Below are 23,915 nucleotides of genomic sequence, written 5' to 3' on the forward strand. Positions count from 1 at the left end.
GTGCTGGGATTACAGACATGAGCCACTGTGCCCAGCCAGATCTTTAAGCTCTTTTAGTCAGGTTTTGTGCTTTTTTTTTGTATTGGTTTTTTTTTTTTTTTTTTTTTTAGACAAGCTCTGGCTCTGTCACCCAGCCTAGATGGAGTGCAGTGGCTGGATCATGGCTTACTATAACCTCTGCCTTCCATGTTTGAGTGATCTTTGTGCCTCAGCCTCCCAAGTAGCTGGGACTACAGGTGTGTGCCACTGTGTCCAACTAATTTTTTAAAATTTTTAAATAGAGACAGATCTTACTACATTGCTAAGGTTGGTCTTGAACTCCTGGGCTCAAGCGATCCGCCTGCCTTGGCTTCCCAAAGCAGTGAGATTACAGGTATAAGCCACCATGCTTGGCCTTTGTATTGGTCTTTTTACGTGTTTTGTTAGATTTGCTTCTAGTTGTCTTAATGTATCTCTGTATATTGATGTTTTTCTATATATATAATTGGTGAAGTAAGATATCTAGTCATTCATTTACTCACCAAGTGATTGCAGTGGGGTGACAGGGACAGTGGGGGGTGTGGTGGTGGGTTGCCACAGCATGAGGAGTATGCAGCAGAATCTAAGAAATCGTACCTACCTGGCCAGGCACAGTGGCTCATGCCTGTAATCCCAGCACTTTGGGAGGCAGAGGCAGGCGGATCACTTGAGGTCAGGAGTTCCAGACCAGCCTGGCCAACATGGTGAAATCCCATCTCTACTAAAAATACAAAAATTAGCCAGGCATGGTGGCATGCACCTGTAATCCCAGCTACTTGGGAGGCTGAGGCAGAAGAATCGCTTGAACCTGGGAGGCAGCGGTTGCAGTGAGCCAAGACTGCACCACTGCACTCCAGCCTGGGTGACAGAGCTAGACACCATCTCAAAAAAAAAAGAAAAAAAAACCAACAAAGTAAAAAAAGAAATATCCTTGTAAGGTTTTTTATCTCAAAGGAAAAGCTTTTGATGATATTTCATCATTAAGAAATGATATTTCATCATTAAATATGATGTTTAATGTAGATTTTTAAAGATATCCTTTATCAGATTAAGGAACTTCCCTTCTACTGTTAGTTTGCTAAGAGGTTTTATAAGGATCAGATGTTGAGGTATAACATCTTGTATTCTTCGTCTATTAAGACGGTCATATCATTTTCCTTTATTCTTGTGGCAAATTATTTGAAGTATTTTCTATTGTTAAATCAACTTTAGGCTGGACATGGTGGCTCACGTCTGTAATCCCAGCACTTTGGGAGGCCGAGATAGGCGAATCAGTTGAGGTCAGGAGTTTGAGACCAGCCCGGACAACACAGTGAAATCCCATCTCTACTAAAAATACAAAAATTACCCTGGTGTGGTAGCGTGTGGTTGTGGTCCCAGATACTTGGGAGGCTGAGGTGGGAGGATCACTTGAGCCTGGGGTACAGGGGTTGCAGTGAGCTAAGATGGCACCACTGCACTCCAGCCTCGGTGGCAGAGTAAGACCCTGTCTCAAAAAACAAAAAATTTTAAAAATCAACATTATACCAGAATAAACCCAGCTTCATCATGGTTCATTCTTCTCTTTACATATCACATATTAGATAGCTATTATTTAATTTGTTGCATCAATACATATTGGTTTGATTGGTTTATAATTTGCTTTTTTGGTATAGTTCTTGTCAGGATTTGGTGCAAAGGTTATCTCAAAGGAAAATGAATGAATTGAAGCAGGTACCATATGTTTCTATTTTCTGGAAGAGTTTGTATAAGATTGACTTTTATATTTCTTAAATGTTTGGTAGAACTTATTGACAAAACTGTCTAGGTTTGGAAGATTTTAAATTATCTAATTCAGTTCTTTTAGTGGTTATAGGACTATGCATGTTTTCTATTTCTTCTTGTGTTATTTTTGGTAAGTTGTATTTTTCTAAAAATTTGATAATTTCATTTACATTTTCACATTTTTTTAGTCTTTTCAAAAACCAACTTTTGTTTTTAATCCTATTACATAACTGTTTTTTTATTTTATTAATTTATGTACAAGGGGTCCCCAAAAAGTTCATAGAAAATTCCATTTCATCCTTCCTTTGCCAGTGTAGCTCTTTAGTAGTTCCTGCTGATTGTGGGAAGTGTCTTCACTAGACTTCCCACCTTGTGCTGGTATTGGGCTTTCTTTTTTGTCTTTGTCACCTGGCACAATATGGTTTCAAAATAGATGAAATGCAAATACAGATATGACAATCCATCTATCCTCTGTTAAGCCAGACATTAAAGAGATTTGCAAAAAATGTAAGACAATGACATTGTTCTCACTAAATTTTTGATTTGATAAATACAGTTTTTTAAAGTAAAAAATATGTATGTCAATGTGTAGTGGGGTTTATTATTGTTATTTTTAAACTTTAAAAAAATTTAATTGTTTTTATTTTCAGTAATGACAAGTTGCTCTGAAATTGAGACCAAATGTTAATTCCAACATATTTTAAGGCATATTATTACTACCATTTTCAATGAATTGTACTTAAAATTTTGTTTTAATTTCTGATATGATAAGTATTGATGGCTATTTCCCACATAAACAAAAATTCTTTGAGATCATTTATAGAGTATAAAAGGGATCTTGAGAACAAAAAGCTTGAAAACTGCTGATGTAACCTAATATTACCCAAAACTTTGGAACTGTACTGTGGACAAGAGAAGAGTGATAAAAAAAAATCGCTGAGCAGACATGCACTCCCAACTATGAGATCAGGCAGAACGAGTTTGTGGTAGCTAGTGAAGAACAATCAAGAATTTAATGATTTTATCCAGAAAAGCTTAGCAACCCACTAATAGAAATAGAAAAGGGATGAAAGGAGGATTTCTTAACATCTCCTTTCAGATTAAAGAATCAACCTTAGTTGTTTAAGGCTTAGTTTGTTAATCACCTTTGACACTGAAAGAAAAAACTAACTCTAGGAGTCTTCAGACTTGAGTATCCCAGTTTTCAAACTTGCTGCTTAGTATAAGTTTCAAGTCACTTAACTTTTTTTTTTTTTTTTTTTGAGACAGTCTCGCTCTGTCGCCAGGCTGGAGTGCAGTGGCGCAACCTTGGCTCACTGCAACCTCCGCCTCTCAGGTTCAAGTGATTCTCCTGCCTCAGCCTCCTGAGTAGCTGGGACTACAGGTGCACACTACCATGCCCAGCTAATTTTTTTGTACTTTTAGTAGAGACAGGGTTTCACCACGTTGACCAGAGGAAACGTGGTCTTGATCTGTTGACCTTGTGCCGCCTGCCTTGGCCTCCCAAAATGCTGGGATTACAGGCATGAGCCACTGCTCCCGGCCCAAGTCACTTAACTTTTATAAGCCTCATTGTTTTCATTTATTATTGCTCTCATTTGAAAATGTGGGTAATAATAATTACATTGACCTAGAGTCATGAGGATCAAATGAAATAGCATGTTAAATTCTTTGTAAATTATAAACCATTGTGTCAATATGTGGTATAAGAACTATACACTTGTCATTTTCATAAGCCTTTCTTTTTTAAATTTCAGGCAGAACTCAAAAGCTTGATGGACAATGCTTCTTCATCCTTTGAATTTGCTAAAGAACTCATCAGGCACAATCTGGTGAATAACGATTTCCCGTCTTGACTGAGTTCAGTCCTACTCTGCTTTGGTACATCACAGCAATTAGAGAGATGAATAAAAGGAGATGCCCTAGCAAATAATGCTTTACTCCAAGGGAACCCCTCCTCACTGTGGAGGAGATAAGTTTGAAAGTACTAATCTGTTTCCTTAAGGAAATCCTTGTTGGGAGAACAGGAATATATTTAATATTTGGAAAGAAGCACAAGGCAGTGTAGATCCAGGTGTCTGTTTTTTTGAGAAAGACAAAGGAACATATCCCCCTGTGGTTGAAAATAAATGGGAAATATTTTTGCATCTTTGAAGGATGACTGAGATTTAGAGTGTTCATTCTAGTCAAGGACATGGAGCTAGAATGAAGCTGACATATGTAAAAGATTGTGAGCAGATTGATCTTACTAGAACAGTAAATTTGTACTGGGGAATAGCAGACACTCAAGTTGGATGGGTGGTTGGGTTTAGGGCTAGATTACATCTCAGGTAATATAGTGAGATGCAGAACAGCTGCTCTCAATTCAGATACCTGGGAACACTGGGCAAATCATCTAATACTACTGAGATTCTTCATCCAGAAGTGGCAATAATAATAACTATGCTTTTTCCTTCTGATTTCTCTATTCCTTTTTGTAGTACCAATTCTTCCAGTAAACCACAGCTGTTTTAGACTCCCCTTCTCTTTATCTCCAATCTCTATTCAATTACTAAATCCTATTCTCTTCTTGTTGGCAGTATCTTATATTTACTCCATTTCTTCTCTAATTCAGGCCTCCATCACAGATAAAGTTTTATTTGGATAGTTACTACTATGAGTTTCTGCATCTAATCTTTTAACTTCAGATTTAGTTTCTAAATTGAAACCAGATTAATTTTTCTGGAGAATTATGGGTTATATAGTAGTCTGGAATTTAAGCTTGGAGAAAGATAAAGACTTGAGAATAGATTTAGGAGTTATTGTAAGAGTCTTGACAGATTAATATGGAAGGTTTTCAATTGCTGAAGTGAAATAAATATTGTAGAACGGATTAAAAATAGAAAAATATGGTTCCAAAACAGCATCTGTATTTATGGGACAGGAGGAAGGAGTATCAACAAATGAGACAAAAAGGGCAAACAATAAGAAGCATCTAGATAATGTAATGTCATTTACAACTGCACATTTTAATCACCTGGGAGGCTTTTGAAATTAATGATGCATGGGCCCCATCCCCAGGGAATCTTATTTAATGGTTGGTCTGGAGCCCAGCTATCAGTATTTTTTTTAAAGCATGCCAGGTGGATATAATATACAGCTAAGGTAAAGAACCACTATATGAATATATGACTGAAAGGAACATATGAAATAGGGATAATTCTTAGAGATTGGGATTAGAAAGAGAAGTAACAATATGGAAATTTTTCTTTCATAATACTTTATTTTTTTCCAGTGAACACATATTACTTTTATTTTTTTTTTAAACCTGAAAAATATCAGGGCAATATAAGTGGTTGTTAAAAAACACCAACTTTTGAAGTTAGATTTGAGGTCAAAATGGAGTTCTACCATGTACTAGTTTTGTAACTTTGGGTAAGTCACTTAACACTGCTGAGTCTGTGTTCTCATATGTAGAATAGGGAAAATGAAAGTACTTATTTTGGCCGGCCGCAGAGGTTCATGCCTGTAATCCCAGCACTTTGGGAGGCCAAGGCGGGTGGATCACAAGATCAGGAGTTCAAGACCAGCCTGACCAACATGGTGAAACCCCACCTCTACTAAAAATACAAAAATTAGCAGGGCGTGGTGGCACACACCCGTAATCCCAGCTACTCAGGAGGCCAAGGCGGGAGAATTGCTTGAACCCAGGAGGTGAAGCTTGCAGTGAGCCAAGATTGTGCCACTGCACTCCAGCCTGGGCGACAGAGCAAGACTGCGTCTCAAAAAAAAAAAAAAAAAAGTACTTATCTTGCTTTTTTGGGGGAGGATTAAATGAGGTAATATGTGTAAAGTGCTTCACACAGTATGCATTTAGAAAATGGCATTGATAGGCCGGGTGCAGTGACTCATGCCTGTAATCCCAGCACTTTGGGAGGCCAAGGCAGGCGGATCACGAGGTCAGGAGATCGAGACTATCCTGGTTAACACAGTGAAACCCCGTCTCTACTAAAAATACAAAGATTAGCCGGGTGTTATGGCGGGTGCCTTTAGTCCCAGCTACTCGGGAGGCTGAGGCAGGAGAATGGTGTGAACCCGGGAGGCGAAGCTTGCAGTGAGCAAAGATCGCACCACTGCACTCCAGCCTGGGTGACAGAGCGAGACTCCGTCTAAAAAAAAAAAAAAAGAAAAGAAAAAAGAGAAAATGGCATTGTTGTTATTATTGTCATCTTGTAGGCATCAGTGTCAAAACTGCAGACACATCATGGAGCAAGAGGACGGAAAAGTCCATTGAATTTGGCTAAAGAGATTAATTTGTGACTCCTGAGAGTGAGTTTATTCATATGCTGAGAGCAGAAGCCAATGTTTTGAGAGGTTAAGGAGTGAGAGGATGAGAAGAAAGTAGAAGCAGTAAGCCACATACTTTTGAAGTGTGGCATTGAAAGAAAAGAGAAAAATAGGGCACTATCCAGAGGAAACAGTGGGGCCAAGTGGAAGATTTTTCAAGAGAACAAAAACCCCTTGTGTGTGTTTACAGTGAGAAGTAGGACCAGGGCTTTGGGAAGATTGAAGGTACAATAATTAATGGAGAAAAGAGGTTCAGATGGAGTTAGAAGTCATGGGATCAAGAAGACAGGTGAATGAATTAATCTTGACAAAAGAAGGGAATATCTGAAAAAGGAACCAAAAAAGATCACTAAATAGATATTTCGGGGTCGAGAGAAGAGATTATGTAGTTCATGCTGGATGACCTTGCTTTCTGTGCATTTATTTGTGAAACAGTTTGCTACATTCCAGATACTATGCTAGGCTCTAGAAATACAACAGTACACAAAATAAATTGTCCTTTCATGGATTTTTTTGTTTGTTTGTTTTGATTTCTAAGCTTTTCTCTGTAACACTTATTATCACCTGATAACATATTTATTTGTTTGCTTTATGGAGGTCTGTCCCCACTTGAATAGTCTGTGGTGACAGGGGAGTGCCTGTTCCTGCTATAACCCCTGTGCTTGTTACAGTAGTGGGCATATAGTACATGCTAATGAATGTTTACTAAATTAATTCAATGAAACACTGAAATATGTGCCACACATTTAGCCCACTTTTGCTCATTTAATCCTCATAATAACCTGAAAGGCAGGCATTACTAATGCCATTTAGAGATGAGGAAACAGGCTCAGAAAGGATATATAAATTCCTTCATGGAGTTTTTGATGTAGAATGTCTGCCTAGAAAAGAGTTTTGTTAATTATTGGGTACTTTAGGAGTTTTCTGCAGTTATGAAGAGGAAAAGAGATGTACACAATAAGGGTTATGCTTTTACTATTTCTCATAGTTATTATAATTTTATTTTTTAATCTTTTTAATTTAAATTTTTGTGAGTATACAGTAGGTGTATATTGTTATAATTTAGATCATGGCTTTTTTTCAATGAGGTCAAGGTCATATGTATAAATAGAGCTTCAAAAATAAATTCATCCTTTCAAAAAATAACTGAGTGCCGACTATACTAGTCGCAGTTCTCGGGGCTAGGAATACACAGTAAATGCAAAGTTCCTTGCCATATGGAGCTTATATTCTGGTGGATGTAACAGATAAACAGATAAAGAAATATACAATAAAATAAAGATATAAGTGCTATGAATAAAAAAGAAGGGCAAGGGTATAGAGTGATAATGGAGGTAGGTTTTACACAGGGTTAAAAATAAAATGTTTAATTATGACAAAGCTGTTAAGAAGGATCAAAAGCAGAGAGGAAAGAAAAGAAGAGAGAAGGTAAGAAGCATAGGGATTAGGTAGGCAATAATAAATTCAGCCAATAGTAAAAGTTCTCAATGTATCAGCTGATTCCCAGAGCTATTTTAGTTGAATATCATGAACCCAGTTATATGTGCCAGCTCCTTAAACATTGTCACCAATAAATATATACATCATTATTGCCATAATAGCATGATTTCTGTATCTCTAGGTTGTTTTCCGAGGAGGTGAAGGGGCTTTGCAGGTTTTACCTCCCCTAGTTGATGTCATTCCTGAAGCTAGGCTAAACTTGGTGATTTACTACCTTCGTCAAGGTAAGAAAAATTTGTCCTGGTCTTACTTACAATGAGATATTTTAGAATAGTTAAATATGTCTGATGGAACTATTTGCTTCACTTTTTAAATCCATACTTCCAAAAATATATTTGCAACAAGTTCATAGAACAAGTTTATTGGTGGTTATTTGTTGTGCCTTTTTTTATCCTCTTTCCTCTTCTGTCGCTTCCTACCTTCTCCCTCATTCTGTTTTTTCTTTTTTCCTTTTATTTTGCTGTCCTTTATTCTCTATCCATTCTTTCTTTTTCATTGTTTTTCCTCCCCTTCCCTTACAGTTCTTTTTTCTTTTTCTAGTTTCCCCCATTGCATAATGTACATTCACATTTTCTTGTGTCTTTTGAAAAAAGTATTAACTGTTTCTTATTTGCTTTGATTGTCTGCCTTTCTGTTTCTTTGTACCCCAGGCTTCTTATGAGAAATACTATGATTCAAAGAGGATGTGATATTTATTGCCCCTAAGTAAGATTAATATTGTCAGACACATGCCTAAAGCAGCCTTTTCTAACAGCTATGAGTACAGGGTAGCAGCCACCATGCATTTGTGGTGGCATTTGGTCATGGTCCCTGGACTAACAATGTGGGCCTTTTTAGGTGCATGGTAGAAACCAACCAGGACAACATATTCCTCATAGAGGAAAATGTATTTATTAAAATAAGAATATGAACTTGCAAACAGTCCTACTTTATTTTATTTATTTATTTATTATTCTTTTGAGACGGAGTCTTACTCTGTCACCCAGCCTGGAGTGCAGTGGCATGATCTCCGCTCACTGCAACCTCTGCCTCCCGGTTTCAAGCGATTCTCCTGCCTCAGCTTCCCAAGTAGCTGGGATTACAGGCGTGCGCCACCATGCCCGGCTAATTTTTATATTTCTAGTAGAGATGGGGTTTCGCCATGTTGGCCAGGCTGATCTTGAACTCCTGATCTCAGGTGATCCGCCTGCCTCAGCCTCCCAAAGTGCTGAGATTACAGGTGTGAGCCACCATGCCTGGCCTCTCTTTTATATAAAAGCAAAAAGAAATATGTTTTGGACAAGAATGAAATAAACAGCTTATATATTTTATAAATTATTTTTATTATGGAAAATTTCAAACATAGACAAAAATAAATAGTACAATAAACACCCAAATACCCTGGATTCAGCACTTTTCAAGATATTTCCAATCTTCTTTTTTCATCACCTCTTTTTTGTTCCTGAAATGTTTTAAAGCAAATCTCAGACTTCATGTCATTTAATTCCTATATACTTTATATATCTCTCTCTTTTTTAAAAAAATCATTGCTTTTCTTATCTAATACAATGCCATTGGCATAGAATGCGTCATCCATGTTCTTAGCTTCAACAATTTTTAAGGTACTTCATGCCTTAATATGAGTTTTCTAAGGATATTTGGTTATTTTTAGCATAACTACTCAACACCAAACATGGAGAGTTAGAAGACAGATAAAACAGATCATATTTCCCATGAATATTTAAGTACTGAAGGATCTTATCTTTTGGGAGGACTGCTTCAGGAGGGTTTTCTGGAATACAGACTAGTATAATTACTTTGTTGTATTTCAGATGATGTACAAGAAGCTTATAACTTAATTAAGGATCTGGAACCTACTACCCCTCAGGTAACTGAGAATGTTTTACATTTTTACTAACCAAGTTCTGCTAAAAGTGAAACTTCAGAAATTTAGTTGGAAGTCATATTAGAGAAGATTAGGCAGACTCCTGCCTGTAGAATCCCAGGAAAAGACCATATGTATTCATTTAGGAATGTTATATGCGACTTGTGATATGAGAATGAATGTTCTAGGCTTTTTGATGTTTTTAAACTCTCTTATATGTAGTCATTTTGTCAAAAAGGGTAAGGAAATTTGGAAAATTCCTTTAGTATTTGGAAATATGAAAATTTAGAATTCTGATGAAACTAACAACTAGATACATGCAGTTATCTCATAAATTGTCTGTAACTTGTCTTTCTTCCCCATTGGATCGTTAACTCCTTGTAGTCAGGGACTGTGTCTATATTGTATCTCTAACACTACGTACATAAGGTATATAGTAAACATTCCATTTATTGAATGAAAGACTGAATGAAAAATATTTCCAGACCCCATGGAGTTTAAACAAGTATATTTCTCAAGTATATTAAAAGATTCAGCTTCTTTCATGCTGTTCTTTTGTGAGCTCTCTTAAATGAAAGATTGATAAAGCTGCTAGCTAGGGAGGGTATCTATTAAAGAACTGAACCAAGTCTGAAAAAAGGGATACAAGTGAGGCCCCAGGACTCCAAAAGAGAAAATACCTTATAAATGGACATCAGAGGACACTTTTTTTTTTTTTTTTTAGGAAAAGGATTACTAGCAAAGAAAAGTTACTATAACATTGGAAAGGGGCCAGGAGTGGTGGCTCACACCTGTAATCCCAGCACTTTGGGAGGCCAAGGCAGGTGGATCACCTGAGGTCCAGGGTTCGAGGCCAGCCTGGCCAACATGGTGAAACCCCGTCTCTACTACAAATACAAAAAAATTAGCCGGGCGTGGTGGCTGGGGCCTGTAATCCCAGCTACTCGGGAGGCTGAGGCAGGAGAATTGCTAGAACCCTGGGGGTGGAGGTTGCAGTGAGCTGAGATCGCGTGACTGTACTCCAGCCTGGGCGACAGAGTGAGACTCGGTCTCAAAAAAAAAAAAAATTGGAAAAGGAAAATAATATATATGATATGGTCACAGAGAATGGCAGTGTTTGAGAAGGTAATAAAAATTATTATATCAACATTTTACTTTTTTTTCCATAGAATTGAAATAAAATGAAACTTATCTCCTGGAGCTTCCCCTGAATTATTTTTGCTTAAGATTGAGAATTTACAAATATGGTAAATTTTGTTATATAGATACTTGGCTGCTGGAAACTAAATGAGTGTCTCCTAATTCTTTCATTCAAGCCAGGGATAGAACAGAGAAAAGTAACTGTGGGTAATCTTTGATAATTTATATAAAGTATTGAGTTAATGCAAGGAGTTAATTTGAAAATGATCTCATAGCTCCACATTCCTCTTAATCAGTGTTATTCCATGTTTCTAGGAGTATATTCTCAAAGGAGTGGTCAATGCAGCCCTTGGCCAGGAAATGGGTTCAGTGAGTATGAAATCACTGATAATCTATAGGTTGCAAAGTTATAGGTGTATGGAAGAGAACAAAATGACTATCAAAGTGCAAGCAGCAATAGGCTCTCCTGTAGCTCCTTTTATTTCTCCATATGCCCCAATCCAGACTGCATTGTGAAAAGAATGTTATGTTATTTAGAGACAAAAAAAAAAAAAACACAAAAAAACTTATAACCCTAAAGACTCCTGCTTGTTTAAAAGGGTCCAATTTTTAAATAGCAACTTATTTAATAACAAACTTAAAAATCATTGCGCAACTTCATTCTTATTTGCAGCGACTTTTTTTAACTTACATATATCTAGCTATAATTTTGGCATCTGTAAAGTGGAGAAAATTGTTTCTCTGAAGAAGTTATTTTTATAAACACCAAAACACTGTCTAAAATTAAGCTCTTATCCATCTTAATACAGCATTCTTTGTTCTTTTTGGAACAAAATGGGATACAAATAAATCTTTTTATCTCAAGTTCATTCTGCAGTGCCTTGTATAGTAGATAGGCAGCAAATATTTATTAAATAAATGAGTTTAATAAATACTCATTGTTATATCTATAGCTCCTGTTCCAAGGTCTGATATATGGTAAAAGAGCAATAGATATTTGTAGAATGACTGAGTTCATTTAATGAAGTTTTAGGATAGAATTTAAGGATTTGATTCTTTTTCTTCTTTTCTGCTTGTCCCTGCACAGGTTTTAATTCAGTTTTGGGTCTAGTTGTTATGTTAATGAGAATTAGTATTGTTTGGGGCAAGATTTAAAACAAGGGTATATTTAAATCCTGACAAATATGTTAGAACCATAAAGTGTAATAAAATAAAATATTTTTACCTTATTCCTCTATATCAGCTCAGTTTTTTTTTCAGAGGGATCATATGAAAATTGCCCAGCAGTTCTTCCAGTTGGTGGGAGGATCAGCTAGTGAATGTGGTATGTCTGAAATCTGTACTTATGATCTGCTTCATAATTGGAGTGGGGCATATATTGACTGTGAAGTTTGATTCTCTGTCTAGGGATGTATCTATTAGGCTTCACATTATAAAGTGGGAGGTCAGAAATAAGAGAGAATATTGGAATTGGTTCTTAACATCTCAGCAAAAGTGGGATAAGAGAATAAATAGAGTAAATTTCCTGTTTTGTTCCTGAGAGTTTTAAAACTTTGAATCAGTTTTAGATATAAAATGTTATTTTTTACTGAGTTTTCAAGAGCTCTTTTGAGCATTAACTTTTGTCACATTCTGGTAGGTCATTTGCCTTTAAACTTTGCCTATGATATTTTTTTCCATATAAAAATATTAAAACCAGCCAGGCATGCTGGCTTAGGCTTGTAATCCCAGTACTTTGGGGAGGCTGAGGCAGGCAGATGGCTTGAGCCCAGGAGTTCAGGACCAGCCTGAGCAACATAGGAAGACCCCATCTCTATAAGTAATAATAAAAAAATTAGCCAGGTACGGTGGCACACACCTATGGCCCCAGCTACTTGAGAGGCTGAGGTGTCAGGACTGCCTGAGCCCAGGAAGTTGAGGCTGCAGTGAGCCATGATTACACCACTGCATTCCAGCCCGGGCAACAGAGTGAGACCCTCATCTCAAATACGTATACACCATACAAACAATACTACAGAAATTCAAAGAATCACCACAGGCTACTATGAGCAATGATATGTCAATAAATTGGAAAACCTAGAAGAAATGGATAAATTCCTAGACACATACAACCAACCAAGATTGAACCATGAAGAAATCCAAAACCTGAGCAAACCAATAACAAGTAATGAGATCAAAGTCATAATAACAAGATTCCCTGTAAAGAAAAGCCCAAGACCCATTGGCTTCACTGTAGAATTCTACCAAACATTTAAAGAAAAACTAATACCAATCCTACTCAAACTATTCCAAAAAAGAAAGGAGGAGGGAATATTTCCTCTCATTCTTCAAAACCAGTATTGCCCTGATAACAAAACCAAAGACACATAAAAAAAAACTAAAGTCCAATATCTCAAATGAAGAGGGATGAAAAAAATTGTTAACAAAATATTAGCAAACAGAATTCAACAACACATTAAAAAGATCATTCATCATGACCAACTGAGATTTATCCCAGGAATGCAAGAATGGTCCAACATATGCAAATCAGTGGGATACATCATATCAGCAGAATTAAGGGCAAAAACCATATGATCATTTCAATTGATGCTGGAAAAGCATTTGATTAAATTCAACATCCCTTTATGATAAAAATCCCCCAAAAAACTGAGTATAGGTGGAACATACCTCAAAACAATAAAATCCATATATGACAGACCCACAGCTAGTATCATATTGAATGGGGAAAGTGGAAAGCCTTTCCTCTAAGATCTGGAACAAGACAAGGATGCCCACTTTCACCACTGTTATTCAACATAGTACTGGAAGTCCTAGCTAGTAATCAGACAAGAGAAAGAAATAAAGGACATCTGAATTGAAAAGGAAGAAGTTAAATTATACTTGTTTGTAGATGATATGATCTTATATTTGGAAAAACCTAAAGACTTCACCAAAAAACTATTAGAACTCATAAGCAAATGCGGTAAAATTGCAGGATACAAAACCAACAAACAAAAATCAGTGGCATTTCTATATGCCCACAGCAAACAATCTGAAAATCAAAAAAGTAATCCCATTTATAATAGCTACCAATAAAATTAAATACTTAGGAATTAACCAAAGTAGTGAAATATTTCTACAATAAAAACTATAAAACATTGATGCAAGAAATTGAAGGGGACACACAAAAAAGGAAAGATATTCCATGTTCATAGATTGGAAGAATCAATGTTGTTAAAATGTACATACTACCCAAAGCAATCTGCAAATTCAATGCAATCCCTATGAAAATACCAATGATATTCTTCATAAAAATAGAAAAAAATCCTAAAATTTATACAGAACCACAAAAGAGCAGAATAGCCAAAGCTGTTCTGAGCAGAAAGGACAAAACTGGAGGAATCACTGTACCTGACTTCTAATTATACCTCAGAGCTATAGTAACCAAAACAGCATGGTACTGGCATAAACACAGACATATAGACCAATGGAGCACATTAAGAGAACCCAGAAATAATCCATACGTCTACAGTGAACTCATTTTTGACAAAGGTGCCAAGAACCTTTAGGGAAAGGACAGTCTCTTCAATAAATTGTGCTGGGAAAACTGGATATCCATATGCAGAAGAATGAAACTAGACTCCCATCTCTCACCCTATACAAAAATCAAATCAAAATGGATTAAAGACTGAAATCTAAGACCTTAAATAAGGAAAATTCTACAAGAAAACACTGGGGGAAACTCTCCAGGACATTGGTGTGGGCAAAGACTTCTTTTTATGTTGTTGTTCTTGTTTTTGTTTTCTTTCAAACAAGATAGGCTTTATTTAGATCACCAAAACTAACATTTTACAGAAGGGTAACCATAACATCACACAGCAAAGTATAGCTGTAAAATCTCAAACAAGAAACGCAATGCTTTCTTTAGATCACCAAAAATAATGTTTCACAGAGAGGGAACTGTTAGAAGCAAATGTGTAGCTGCAAATTTTCTTTTGCTGTCAATATCGAGTCCCTCTAAAATACTTTGAGACTACTTTGTGGTTTCCAAGTACAAACTAAACCTTGTTGGACAGAGTTGCTCAGCTTCATCAAAAGAATGAAACCAATTTGCAAAAAAAAAAAAAATTATTTAATGCTAACAAAAAAACAATGTGGTTCTAGCTAATTAACTGCAATGTATATTGAAATAGCATAACCTATGTACGCTTCCACGAACATTTCACTGTGGACCCAGTTGCTTTTTTCCTGCCATCACAGATGGCCTGCACAGTAGCAAGTGTTGTGTCAGAGCACTATAGGCACCCAGGAAACAATTCCTAACAGAATGACTACAGTGTGTGGGCAACTCAGGGCCTACCTCTGTCAGAGCCGCCAGGTGGGCATTGTGTTTGTGCTCTGGGTAAAGACCCACTACCTTGATAGTTGTTCATCTGGAACCCAGAGCACTGAGCTGGATAGAGGAGTTGTTCTTACAGAACCATCAACACTGTAATAAATTGCCCGGAGATTCTTGCTGCTGTAATGCACCTCACAGGCAGCGACACAAGCTGACTCTGGGAAAAAGTAATCACGGTATTCTGCTAAAAACCTCAAATAGAGATCAAAGTGCTTCAACAAAGCCTTCAGATTTTTCTCAGAAAAGGACATCTTTCCAAGGATTTCTGGAAGTTTTACAAACAATTGCAGCAAATGTTATGCCCCATAAATGTAAGAGGGTGGAAGCGGCTGGTCACCTGGTGGGTAATGGCATAAGCTTCAGGACAGGACCTCATTCATTTCATTAGTTTTTCTCCCTTGAAAGCCAGCCTTGCTGGGAGTCAGCGGAATAGGTGAAGACAATCTGCTATGCACAGGTGTCTTCTTTTCCAGGTGCAGGAACAGCTTCATTATACTGGCGGATGTGTCCTGCTGCCGGCGCTTGGGCTGAGGTGAGGTGCTGCTGTCAGAAAGTCTGTCACAGTTGGTGGTGTGGCTCATGGACCGCCTCAGAGACTGCAATGCTTCCAACTCAGCTTTGCACCTTTTGGGGGTGGCTGGTTCACTAATGGTTGGCTGACTCTCTGTGGACTGTGGCATGGATGGATTCAACAAAGGCAGGCTGGGAGAGAGTTCCTCCTGGATCGTATTAGTGTTTGTGCCACTTTCCTTAATTGGAAAAAAAACTTGGACGAAGTCATCTTTTTTTTTTTTTGAGAAGATGGAGTCTCGCTCTTGTCGCCCAGACTGGAGTGCGGTGGTGCAATCTCGGCTCACTGCAACCTCTGCTTCCTGGGTTCAAGCGATTCTCTTGCCTCAGCCTCCCGAGTAGCTGGGGATTACAGGCTCCTGCCACCATGCCCGGCTAATTTTTGTATTTTTACTAGAGACGGGGTTTCACCATGTTGGCCAGGCTGGTCTCCAAGTCCTGACCTCAGGTGATCCACTCACCTCGGCCTCCCAAAGTGCTGAGATTACAGGTGTGAGCCACCGCACCCGGCAAAGTCACCTTTTTATACTGAGCTTGTTCATATGGCTAGAGTAAAACCAACAGGAGAGTGTAATCAAAGGTTATTCTTAATCCATCCACCATCTCCTTAAAAAGGTCAACATTCTTTTCTTCTGGGATATAATGCACGTTCATATTGGCTTGTGGCATAGCATGATGGTTACGAGGACTCTCATTGGCTGAAAAGGCTGCATTGAGAGCAGAATGCTTCCAAAATCATTATGATGTTGGTCTGGCATGAAAGTTTCACTAACCATTTCCTCCTGTTAATGTAATAACAATCATCCTTCTGCTACTTCAGAACTTCAGGTATTTCTAATAGAGTTATTGTTGTTTCTTCCATTTCTCTTTTTGTTTGAAGCTCTGGTTCTTCTTTCACTTCAGTCTTTTCTTCAATATAACTTTCTTCACTTATTTCTTCATCCTTTGCTGCTGTCAGAGGAACTGCTTAATGAGTTTTCATCATTTTCATCTTTTTTATCAATGAGGAGGCCTTTTAAGACAGAGTCAATCAACACCAGGCAACCTGCAGCACTTCTTTCTTCCTGTGCTGCTCAGGCGAGCTACAGCTTTTCTTTTCATCGGTATCATGAAGCACATGATCTTCGGTTGCCCATTTATCCCGGCTTCTGTTCCAGCCATTAAAGTGGATCAGATATTCTGGGATCTTTCTGCCTTTTTTGTCTTTCCCAACAATAACATTAACAATCTGGGTCTGATGGCAGGGCGTCCCACAGGAGCCCACCTGGCGCTGGGCCACACTGGAGGAGACATGTAACATGAAGACAGAAACTGTAGTCCAGAGGCCTCCTCCACTGGTGGCCCTCGTTGGTGTCAGGGGGTGCAAACAGTAACAACAAAGCACGTGTGAGGTTCCTGACCATGTGTGAACAGCCTGGCCCGAAGATTTCTTGAGTAATACCGCACAAACACAGGCAACCAAAGCAAAAATGGACAAATGGGGTCACATCAAGTGAAAAAAGCTTCTGCACAGCAAAGGAAACAATCAACAAAGTGAAATGAGAACCCACAGAATGGAGAAAATATTTGCCATCTGACAAGGAATTAATAATCAGAATATAGAAGGAGCCCAGACAACTCAATAGGAAAAAAAATCTAACAATCCAATTTAAAAATGGGCAAAAGCTCTGAACAGACATTTCTTAAAAGGAGACATACAAGGCCGGGTGCCTTGGCTCACACCTGTAATCCCAGCACTTTGGGAGGCTGAGGCGGGTGGATCACCTGAAGTCAGGAATTCAAGACTAGCCTGGCCAACATGGTGAAACTCCGTCTCTACTAAAAATACAAAAAATTAGCTGGGCATGGTGGTGGCGCCCGTAATCCCAGCTACTCAGGAGACTGAGGCAGGAGAATCACTTGAATCCAGGAGGCGGAGGTTGCAGTGAGCCGAGGTCACGCCATCGCACTCCAGTCTGGACAACAAGAGTGGAACCTCATCTCAAAAAAGAAAGAAAGAAAGAAAAAAAAAGACATACAAATGACAAATGGGTATATGAAAAGGTATTTGACATCACTGATCATCAGAGAAATGCAAATCAAAACTACAGTGAGATACCATCTCACTCCAGTTAAAATGGCTTTTATGCAAAAGACAGGCAACAATGAATGCTGGAGAGGATGTAGAGAAAAGGGACCTTCGTACACTGTTAGTGGGAATGTAAATTAGCACACCTACTATGGATAACAGTTTGGAAGTTCCTCAAAACACTAAAAATAGGATGACCATATGGTACAGAAATCTCACTGCTAGGTATATACCCAAAAGAAAGGAAATCAGCATATCAAAGAGAGATTTGCACACCAATGTTTATTGCAGCACAGTTCAAAATAGCGAAGAATTGGAAGCACCCTAAGCATCCATCAACAGGTGAAGGAATGAAGAAAGTGTGGTACATATACACAATGGAATACTTACTATTCAGCCATAAAAAGGATGAGATGAGATGAATGAGATGAGATCCTGTCATTTGCAACAACATGGATGGAATTGGAGGACATTATGTTAAGTGAAATAAGCCAGGCACAGAAAGACACACTTTTCACTTATTTGTGGGAGCTAAAAAATATTAAAACACTTGAATTCATGGAGATAGAGAGTAGAATGATGGTTAGCAGAGCCTGGGAAGGGTAGCGGAGTGGGAGGACAGTGAGGATGGCTCCAAAAAAAAAATTAGAATTAATAAGATCTAGTATTTGGTTTTTGTTTGTTTGTTTTGTTTTTTGAGATGGAGTCTTGCTCTGTCACCCAGGCTGGAATGCAGTGGCATGATTTCGGCTCACTGCAACCTCCACCTCCCGGGTTCAAGCAATTCTCCTGCCTCAGCCTCCCGAGTAGCTGGGACTACAGGCACCCGCCACCACACCTGGTATTTTTAGTAGAGACAGGGTTTCACCATGTTGGCCAGGCTGGTCTTGAACTCCTGACCTCAAATGATCCACCCACCTCAGCCTCCCAAAGTGCTGGGATTACAGGCGTGAGCCACCACGCCCGGCTTAAGATCTAGTATTTGACAGCACAACAGAGTGACTACAGTATAATTTATTATATATTTCAAAATAACTAGAAGAGTATAATTGGATTGTTTGTAACACAAAGAAAGGACAAATGCTTGATGTGATGCATACCCCATTTACCCTGATGTGATTATTATGCATTGTATGCCTGTATCAAAATATACTGGATATCCATATGCAGTATGGATATATGGACTACATACCCACAAAAATTAAAAAAAATAAAGTAGATTAATAAAAAATATTAAAACCATATTTAATTAAGTTTTTCTTTTCTATAATGATTTCTTGCATGGGTATTAAGCTTAGAAAATGCTTTCTTTCTGCCACAGTTATATAATGTTCACCTATATTGCCCACTAGTAGTCTTGAAACTTCATTTTTATGATTAAAGTATTTCATCAGCCAAGATTAAGTGAAAGATTTGAGAAAGGGGTATAAAAAGAGATGCTAGTTAGCCAGCATGAACCAATATGGTGCTGCCTGTACTGGTTGTCTATGCCTGGCATCTATTCTGAGTAACAGTCTTCACGCTGAACTGAAAATTAAATATTTTTATCACTCCTGGACGTTCACAAATGTTTCACCAGCACTGGTTATTGAGTACAATTTTCCCCATTTCATTCATTCATTCACACAATAAAAATTTATTGAGCTGTTGAGGATACAGCAGTAAACAAACAAAACTCCCAACCATTATGGAACTTAAGTCTAGTAGGGCAGATGGACTAGAAACACTATATAGTGGCCGGGTGTGGTGGTTCACACCTGTAATCCCAGCACTTTGGGAGGCAGAGGTGGGCGTATCACGAGGTCGGGAATTCGAGACCAGTCTGGCCAATGTGGTGGAACCCCACCTCTACTAAAAATACAAAAATTAGCCGGGTGTAGTGGCGTGTGCCTGTAATCCCAACTACTCGGGAGGCTGAGATAGGAGAATCACTTGAACCCAGGAGACGAAGGTTGCAGTGAGCAAAGATCGCACCACTGCACTTCACCCTGGGCAACAGAGCAAGACTCCGTCTCAAAAAAAAAAAGAAAAGAAAAAAGAAATAATATATCATGTATATGTATAGTGTGTGTGTATATATATATTTATACTACATATGTATATCTGATATGTATATTCTGATCCTTATCCAACTTTTTGCCTGATATCAGATTCCTATTTGAGTGGTGGAGGATTAGTATAACTCCCACCCTTGCCACAGGCATTCCTAAGACTGCTTATTCTGTTTAATTTTTTTCCTTTATCAATTATCACAGTCTGATATACTATATATATCAGATATATATATACTATATGTATGTACATCTCATCAGATATACCAGAAAATTTTCTGTGGTGGCATTAGTGGCATCAACTAATCCTTAAGATTAGTTTTGTGTTTATCTGGTATAACTGATGGTTTTATATTTTATATGTATATCTGATCAGATATACATATATATATAGTGTGTGTGTGTGTGTGTGTGTATATCAAATGTACATAGTATATCAGACTGTGATAAATACTAAAGGAAAAAAATTAAACAGGATAAGGAGCCTTAGGGAATGCCTGTGGCAAGGGCGGGAGTTATACTAATCCTCCACTACTCAAACAGGAATCCGGTATCAGGCAAAAAGTTGGATCAGGATCAGAATCAGATGGTTCCATGGCAAATTATTTTTCCGTTTGAGATTGGAAGTGCTAAGTTGATTTAGAAAAGTGATAATGGAGACCAGGCCACACTAATTGAATGTGCACATGTTGGATGAGAGAATCAAAGCCCTGGAAAATGACCTGGGTAATGTAGTTAGTGAACGTGCAGGGCGTGTGTTCATTTTGGATTCTGGGAGTTAATCCCCAGAGAGATTATTGGTCACTCTCAAGAACTGTGACCTCCATTATATTGGGGTTTTGTCCACTGAACAAAATGTATAATGTCAGAATCTAGAAAGATATTTTGGGATATTTTCCTGTCTCTAAATTATTAAATAACTCAAACTTCAGCTAAAGAGGATTTTAGTTTCATGAATATATTTGGGTTTTTTTCCCCCTCCATTTCAGATACAATACCAGGGAGGCAGTGCATGGCTTCCTGTTTCTTCCTGCTTAAGCAGTTTGATGATGTTTTGATTTACCTCAACTCATTTAAGGTCAGTATAGAATTATCTACAAGACTTTATATACAAAATACTATAGAATGTGTCAGAGAAGATAAGATACCCTTAGAGATGGCCCATTTTCTGTGGTGGCATTAGTGGCATCAACTAATCCTTAAGGTTAGTTTTGTGTTTATCTGGCATAACTGATGGTTATATTTTATATGTTAATTCTCAATGTGACCTGTTATTGGTATGTTTTTCAGAGTTACTTCTATAATGATGACATCTTTAACTTTAATTATGCCCAAGCCAAAGCTGCAACAGGCAATACCAGTGAGGGCGAAGAGGTGGGTACCTGCTTTTGAAAGCATTTGAATGATTCTATCTAAAAGCATCCTTATCTTTTTCTCACTGGAATAAAATGGTCAAGGGTTAAGGATTATTAAAGATTCCTGTGTTCTTAGGATGCATGAAAAAGTACACTGTGGAGAAGGTGCAGTGACACACACCTGTAGTCCCGGCTACTTGGGAGGCTGAGGCAGGACAGTGGCTTGAGCCTGGAAGTTTTAAGCTGCAGTGCACTATGATCGTGCCTGTGAATAGCCACTGTACTCCAGCCTGGGCAACATAGCAAGACCCTGTCTCTTAAAAAAAAAAAAGTACAATGTGAATAGACATAGATTTTATAACCATATTAAAATTTTCCCTTTTTAGTAAATTTTATAGAAATATAACATATATACAGAAAAGTATACATATCATAAGTATAAGCTTGATGACTATCAATATGTTTCTTATTTGATTTCTAAATTAATTGTATTTTTGTGGTCATAGAATGTGCTCTGGGCTGGGCTCACATCTATAATCCCAACATTTCAGAAGGCTGAAAAGTGGGAGGATCACTTGAGCTCAGGAGTTCGAGACCAGCCTAGGCAATATAGTGAGACACCATCTCTACAAAAATTTTTTTTAAATAGCTGAGTATAGTGGCATGTGCCATTTGTTGAGGCTTGCCTTACTGACCTGTGTGTAGCATGGTCATATATGCTTAAAAAAATATGTATCATACAGTTGTTAATTATTCTGTTTAAATCTTCTATATCCTTACCAACTTTTTGTCAACTTGTAATATCAATTTCTGGTGTAATATTTTAAAATCACCACAATTTTGTCCCTCACTTTTCTTAGCAGCCTGTATAGAATTTGGTTATCTATAATGCTATAGTGATCATCAATCTAAGGCGAGCCAATAATGGGTATTTTTATTGCAAAACCATCCTCATGTGTATTCCCTTTCTTTTCTCTTCTTGCAGGCGTTCCTCTTGATCCAAAGTGAGAAGATGAAAAACGATTACATTTACCTCAGCTGGTTAGCTCGGTGCTGTGAGTCTTCTTTTTTTAAATGTTACAAGAAGAATCCTCTTCCTTTTTGGTTGCATAATCTGTTCGGAAATGACATTGAATGTTTTCTAATTTTATTTTGCATTTTGTTCTGTAGAATGAGTGAACACTGAAATTAAGGGTTGTTAATGCTACTCAGTAAGAGTTGCCATGTAAATGTGTCATGCAAGTTTACCCTGTGATTAGTTCTACTATATAGCATTGACCTAGTACTTATAGCTTGAAAAATGTCAAGTTCTTCCTAAAGTCTCATTAAAGTTTCCAGAGTCTCAGTTTATGGTGTTGTTTGTGAAATGATGTTGTTACACTAATTTTAACTTTTCACTATGGGTCAAGTCTAAAAAGCGGCAAAATGTCAAAAATGTAATTTTTTGGTATATTATAGAAGTTTAGGCCTGGCGCGGTGGCTCACGCCTGTAATCCCAGCACTTTGGGAGGCCGAGGCGGGTGGATCACGAGGTCAGGAGATTGAGACCATCCTGGCTAGCACGGTGAAACCCCGTCTCTACTAAAAATACAAAAAAGTAGCCGGCACGGTGGTGGGCGCCTGTAGTCCCAGCTACTCGGGAGGCTGAGGCAGGAGAATGGCGTGAACCCAGGAGGCGGAGCTTGCAGTGAGCGGAGATCACGCCACTGCACTCCAGCCTGGGTGACAGAGCGAGACTCCGTCTCAAAAAAAAAAAAAAAGAACTTTACTTTCTGTCTCTTTCTGTCTCTAACTCACTATCGTTTCTTGTTCCTTTTTAAAACTCAAGATTTAAAATGTTGGCCAGGCACAGTTGCTTACACCTGTAATCCCAGCACTTTGGGAGCGTGAGGCAGGCAAATCACTTGAGGCCAGGAGTTTAAGACCAGCCTGGCCAACATGGCAAAACCTCAGCTCTACTAAAAATACTAAAATTAGCTGGGTGTGGTAGCACACACCTGTAATCCCAGCTGCTTGGGAGGCTGAGGCACGAGAATCACTTAACCTGGGAGGCAGAGGTTGCAGTGAGCCAAGATCACACCACTGCACTCCAGCCTGGGTGACAGAGCAAGACTCTGTCTCAAAAAAAAAAAATCAAATAAAATGTTCACTGAGTTTTTGTAGTCAGAGGAAAATTTAGCAATCGTATCTTCTAAGTGAGATTGAAATGATGAGTAGGATTGAATGAATGATAGGTATCCTCTTTTAAGCATATGAGCAAAGTAGGAACTACCAGAAGTCAATCCAATCTGAAAGACATAATTATGTGACTCCTAACTTAAATATTTTAAGTATGGTAGAATTCTGGCAGGGAGCCAGCTTAATGCCAACATTGCAAGCTTTCCATGAAAGCTTTCCATTACTTTATTTGGAATATAGAACCAAATCCATAGAATAATAAGGTGCAGAAATTACTTTTTGTACATGTAAAAATGACTCATTTGTTTACAAATCTTTGTTTCCTTTTGCAGATATTATGAATAAGAAACCAAGACTAGCCTGGGAACTTTATCTTAAGATGGAAACCTCCGGCGAGTCCTTCAGTCTCTTACAGCTCATTGCTAATGACTGCTACAAGGTGAGTCTGACTGAGACTAAAGGGAACATTAAAGATTCGTTATCACATTGCTGCATTGGCTAAATATTAGGGGAAAATGTCCTGCAGACTAAATGGCTAGTAGTGAGAGGATTCACATAGTGTTATAAGAGATGCCATTCTTTTTATGAATTAACTGAACTCAGAGATAGGCAGTATTTCAGAGATTTACATGTATATGAAATAATTATTTAGACAAGAAGTTTTAGATTTCTAAAGGATATGAATCTTTAGTCAGCGTTGATG

The 23,915-nt window shown here is 38.0% G+C and overlaps 1 protein-coding gene and 1 pseudogene across 3 annotated transcripts in view; one reads left to right on the forward strand and one right to left on the reverse strand.

Moving 5' to 3' along the window:
* Positions 1-23,915, forward strand: part of IFT56 (intraflagellar transport 56) — a 56,661-nt gene that overhangs the window by 23,324 nt on the left and 9,422 nt on the right. For 2 of the 3 annotated variants that reach the window (XM_054496764.2, XM_054496766.2), the window contains exons 8-16: positions 3,540-3,614; positions 7,730-7,832; positions 9,420-9,475; positions 10,928-10,981; positions 11,873-11,936; positions 20,669-20,757; positions 20,970-21,053; positions 22,020-22,089; positions 23,545-23,651. In XM_054496764.2, coding sequence (XP_054352739.1) covers positions 3,540-3,614; positions 7,730-7,832; positions 9,420-9,475; positions 10,928-10,981; positions 11,873-11,936; positions 20,669-20,757; positions 20,970-21,053; positions 22,020-22,089; positions 23,545-23,651 — 702 coding nt within the window. The remainder of the gene's footprint in view (positions 1-3,539; positions 3,615-7,729; positions 7,833-9,419; positions 9,476-10,927; positions 10,982-11,872; positions 11,937-20,668; positions 20,758-20,969; positions 21,054-22,019; positions 22,090-23,544; positions 23,652-23,915) is intronic. The other variant, XM_054496765.2, reaches the window with a different exon arrangement.
* Positions 15,005-16,853, reverse strand: LOC129040790 (male-specific lethal 3 homolog; annotated as a pseudogene).

Source organism: Pongo pygmaeus, chromosome 6 (assembly GCF_028885625.2).
Source record: "Pongo pygmaeus isolate AG05252 chromosome 6, NHGRI_mPonPyg2-v2.0_pri, whole genome shotgun sequence".
Classification (NCBI taxonomy): domain Eukaryota; kingdom Metazoa; phylum Chordata; class Mammalia; order Primates; family Hominidae; genus Pongo; species Pongo pygmaeus.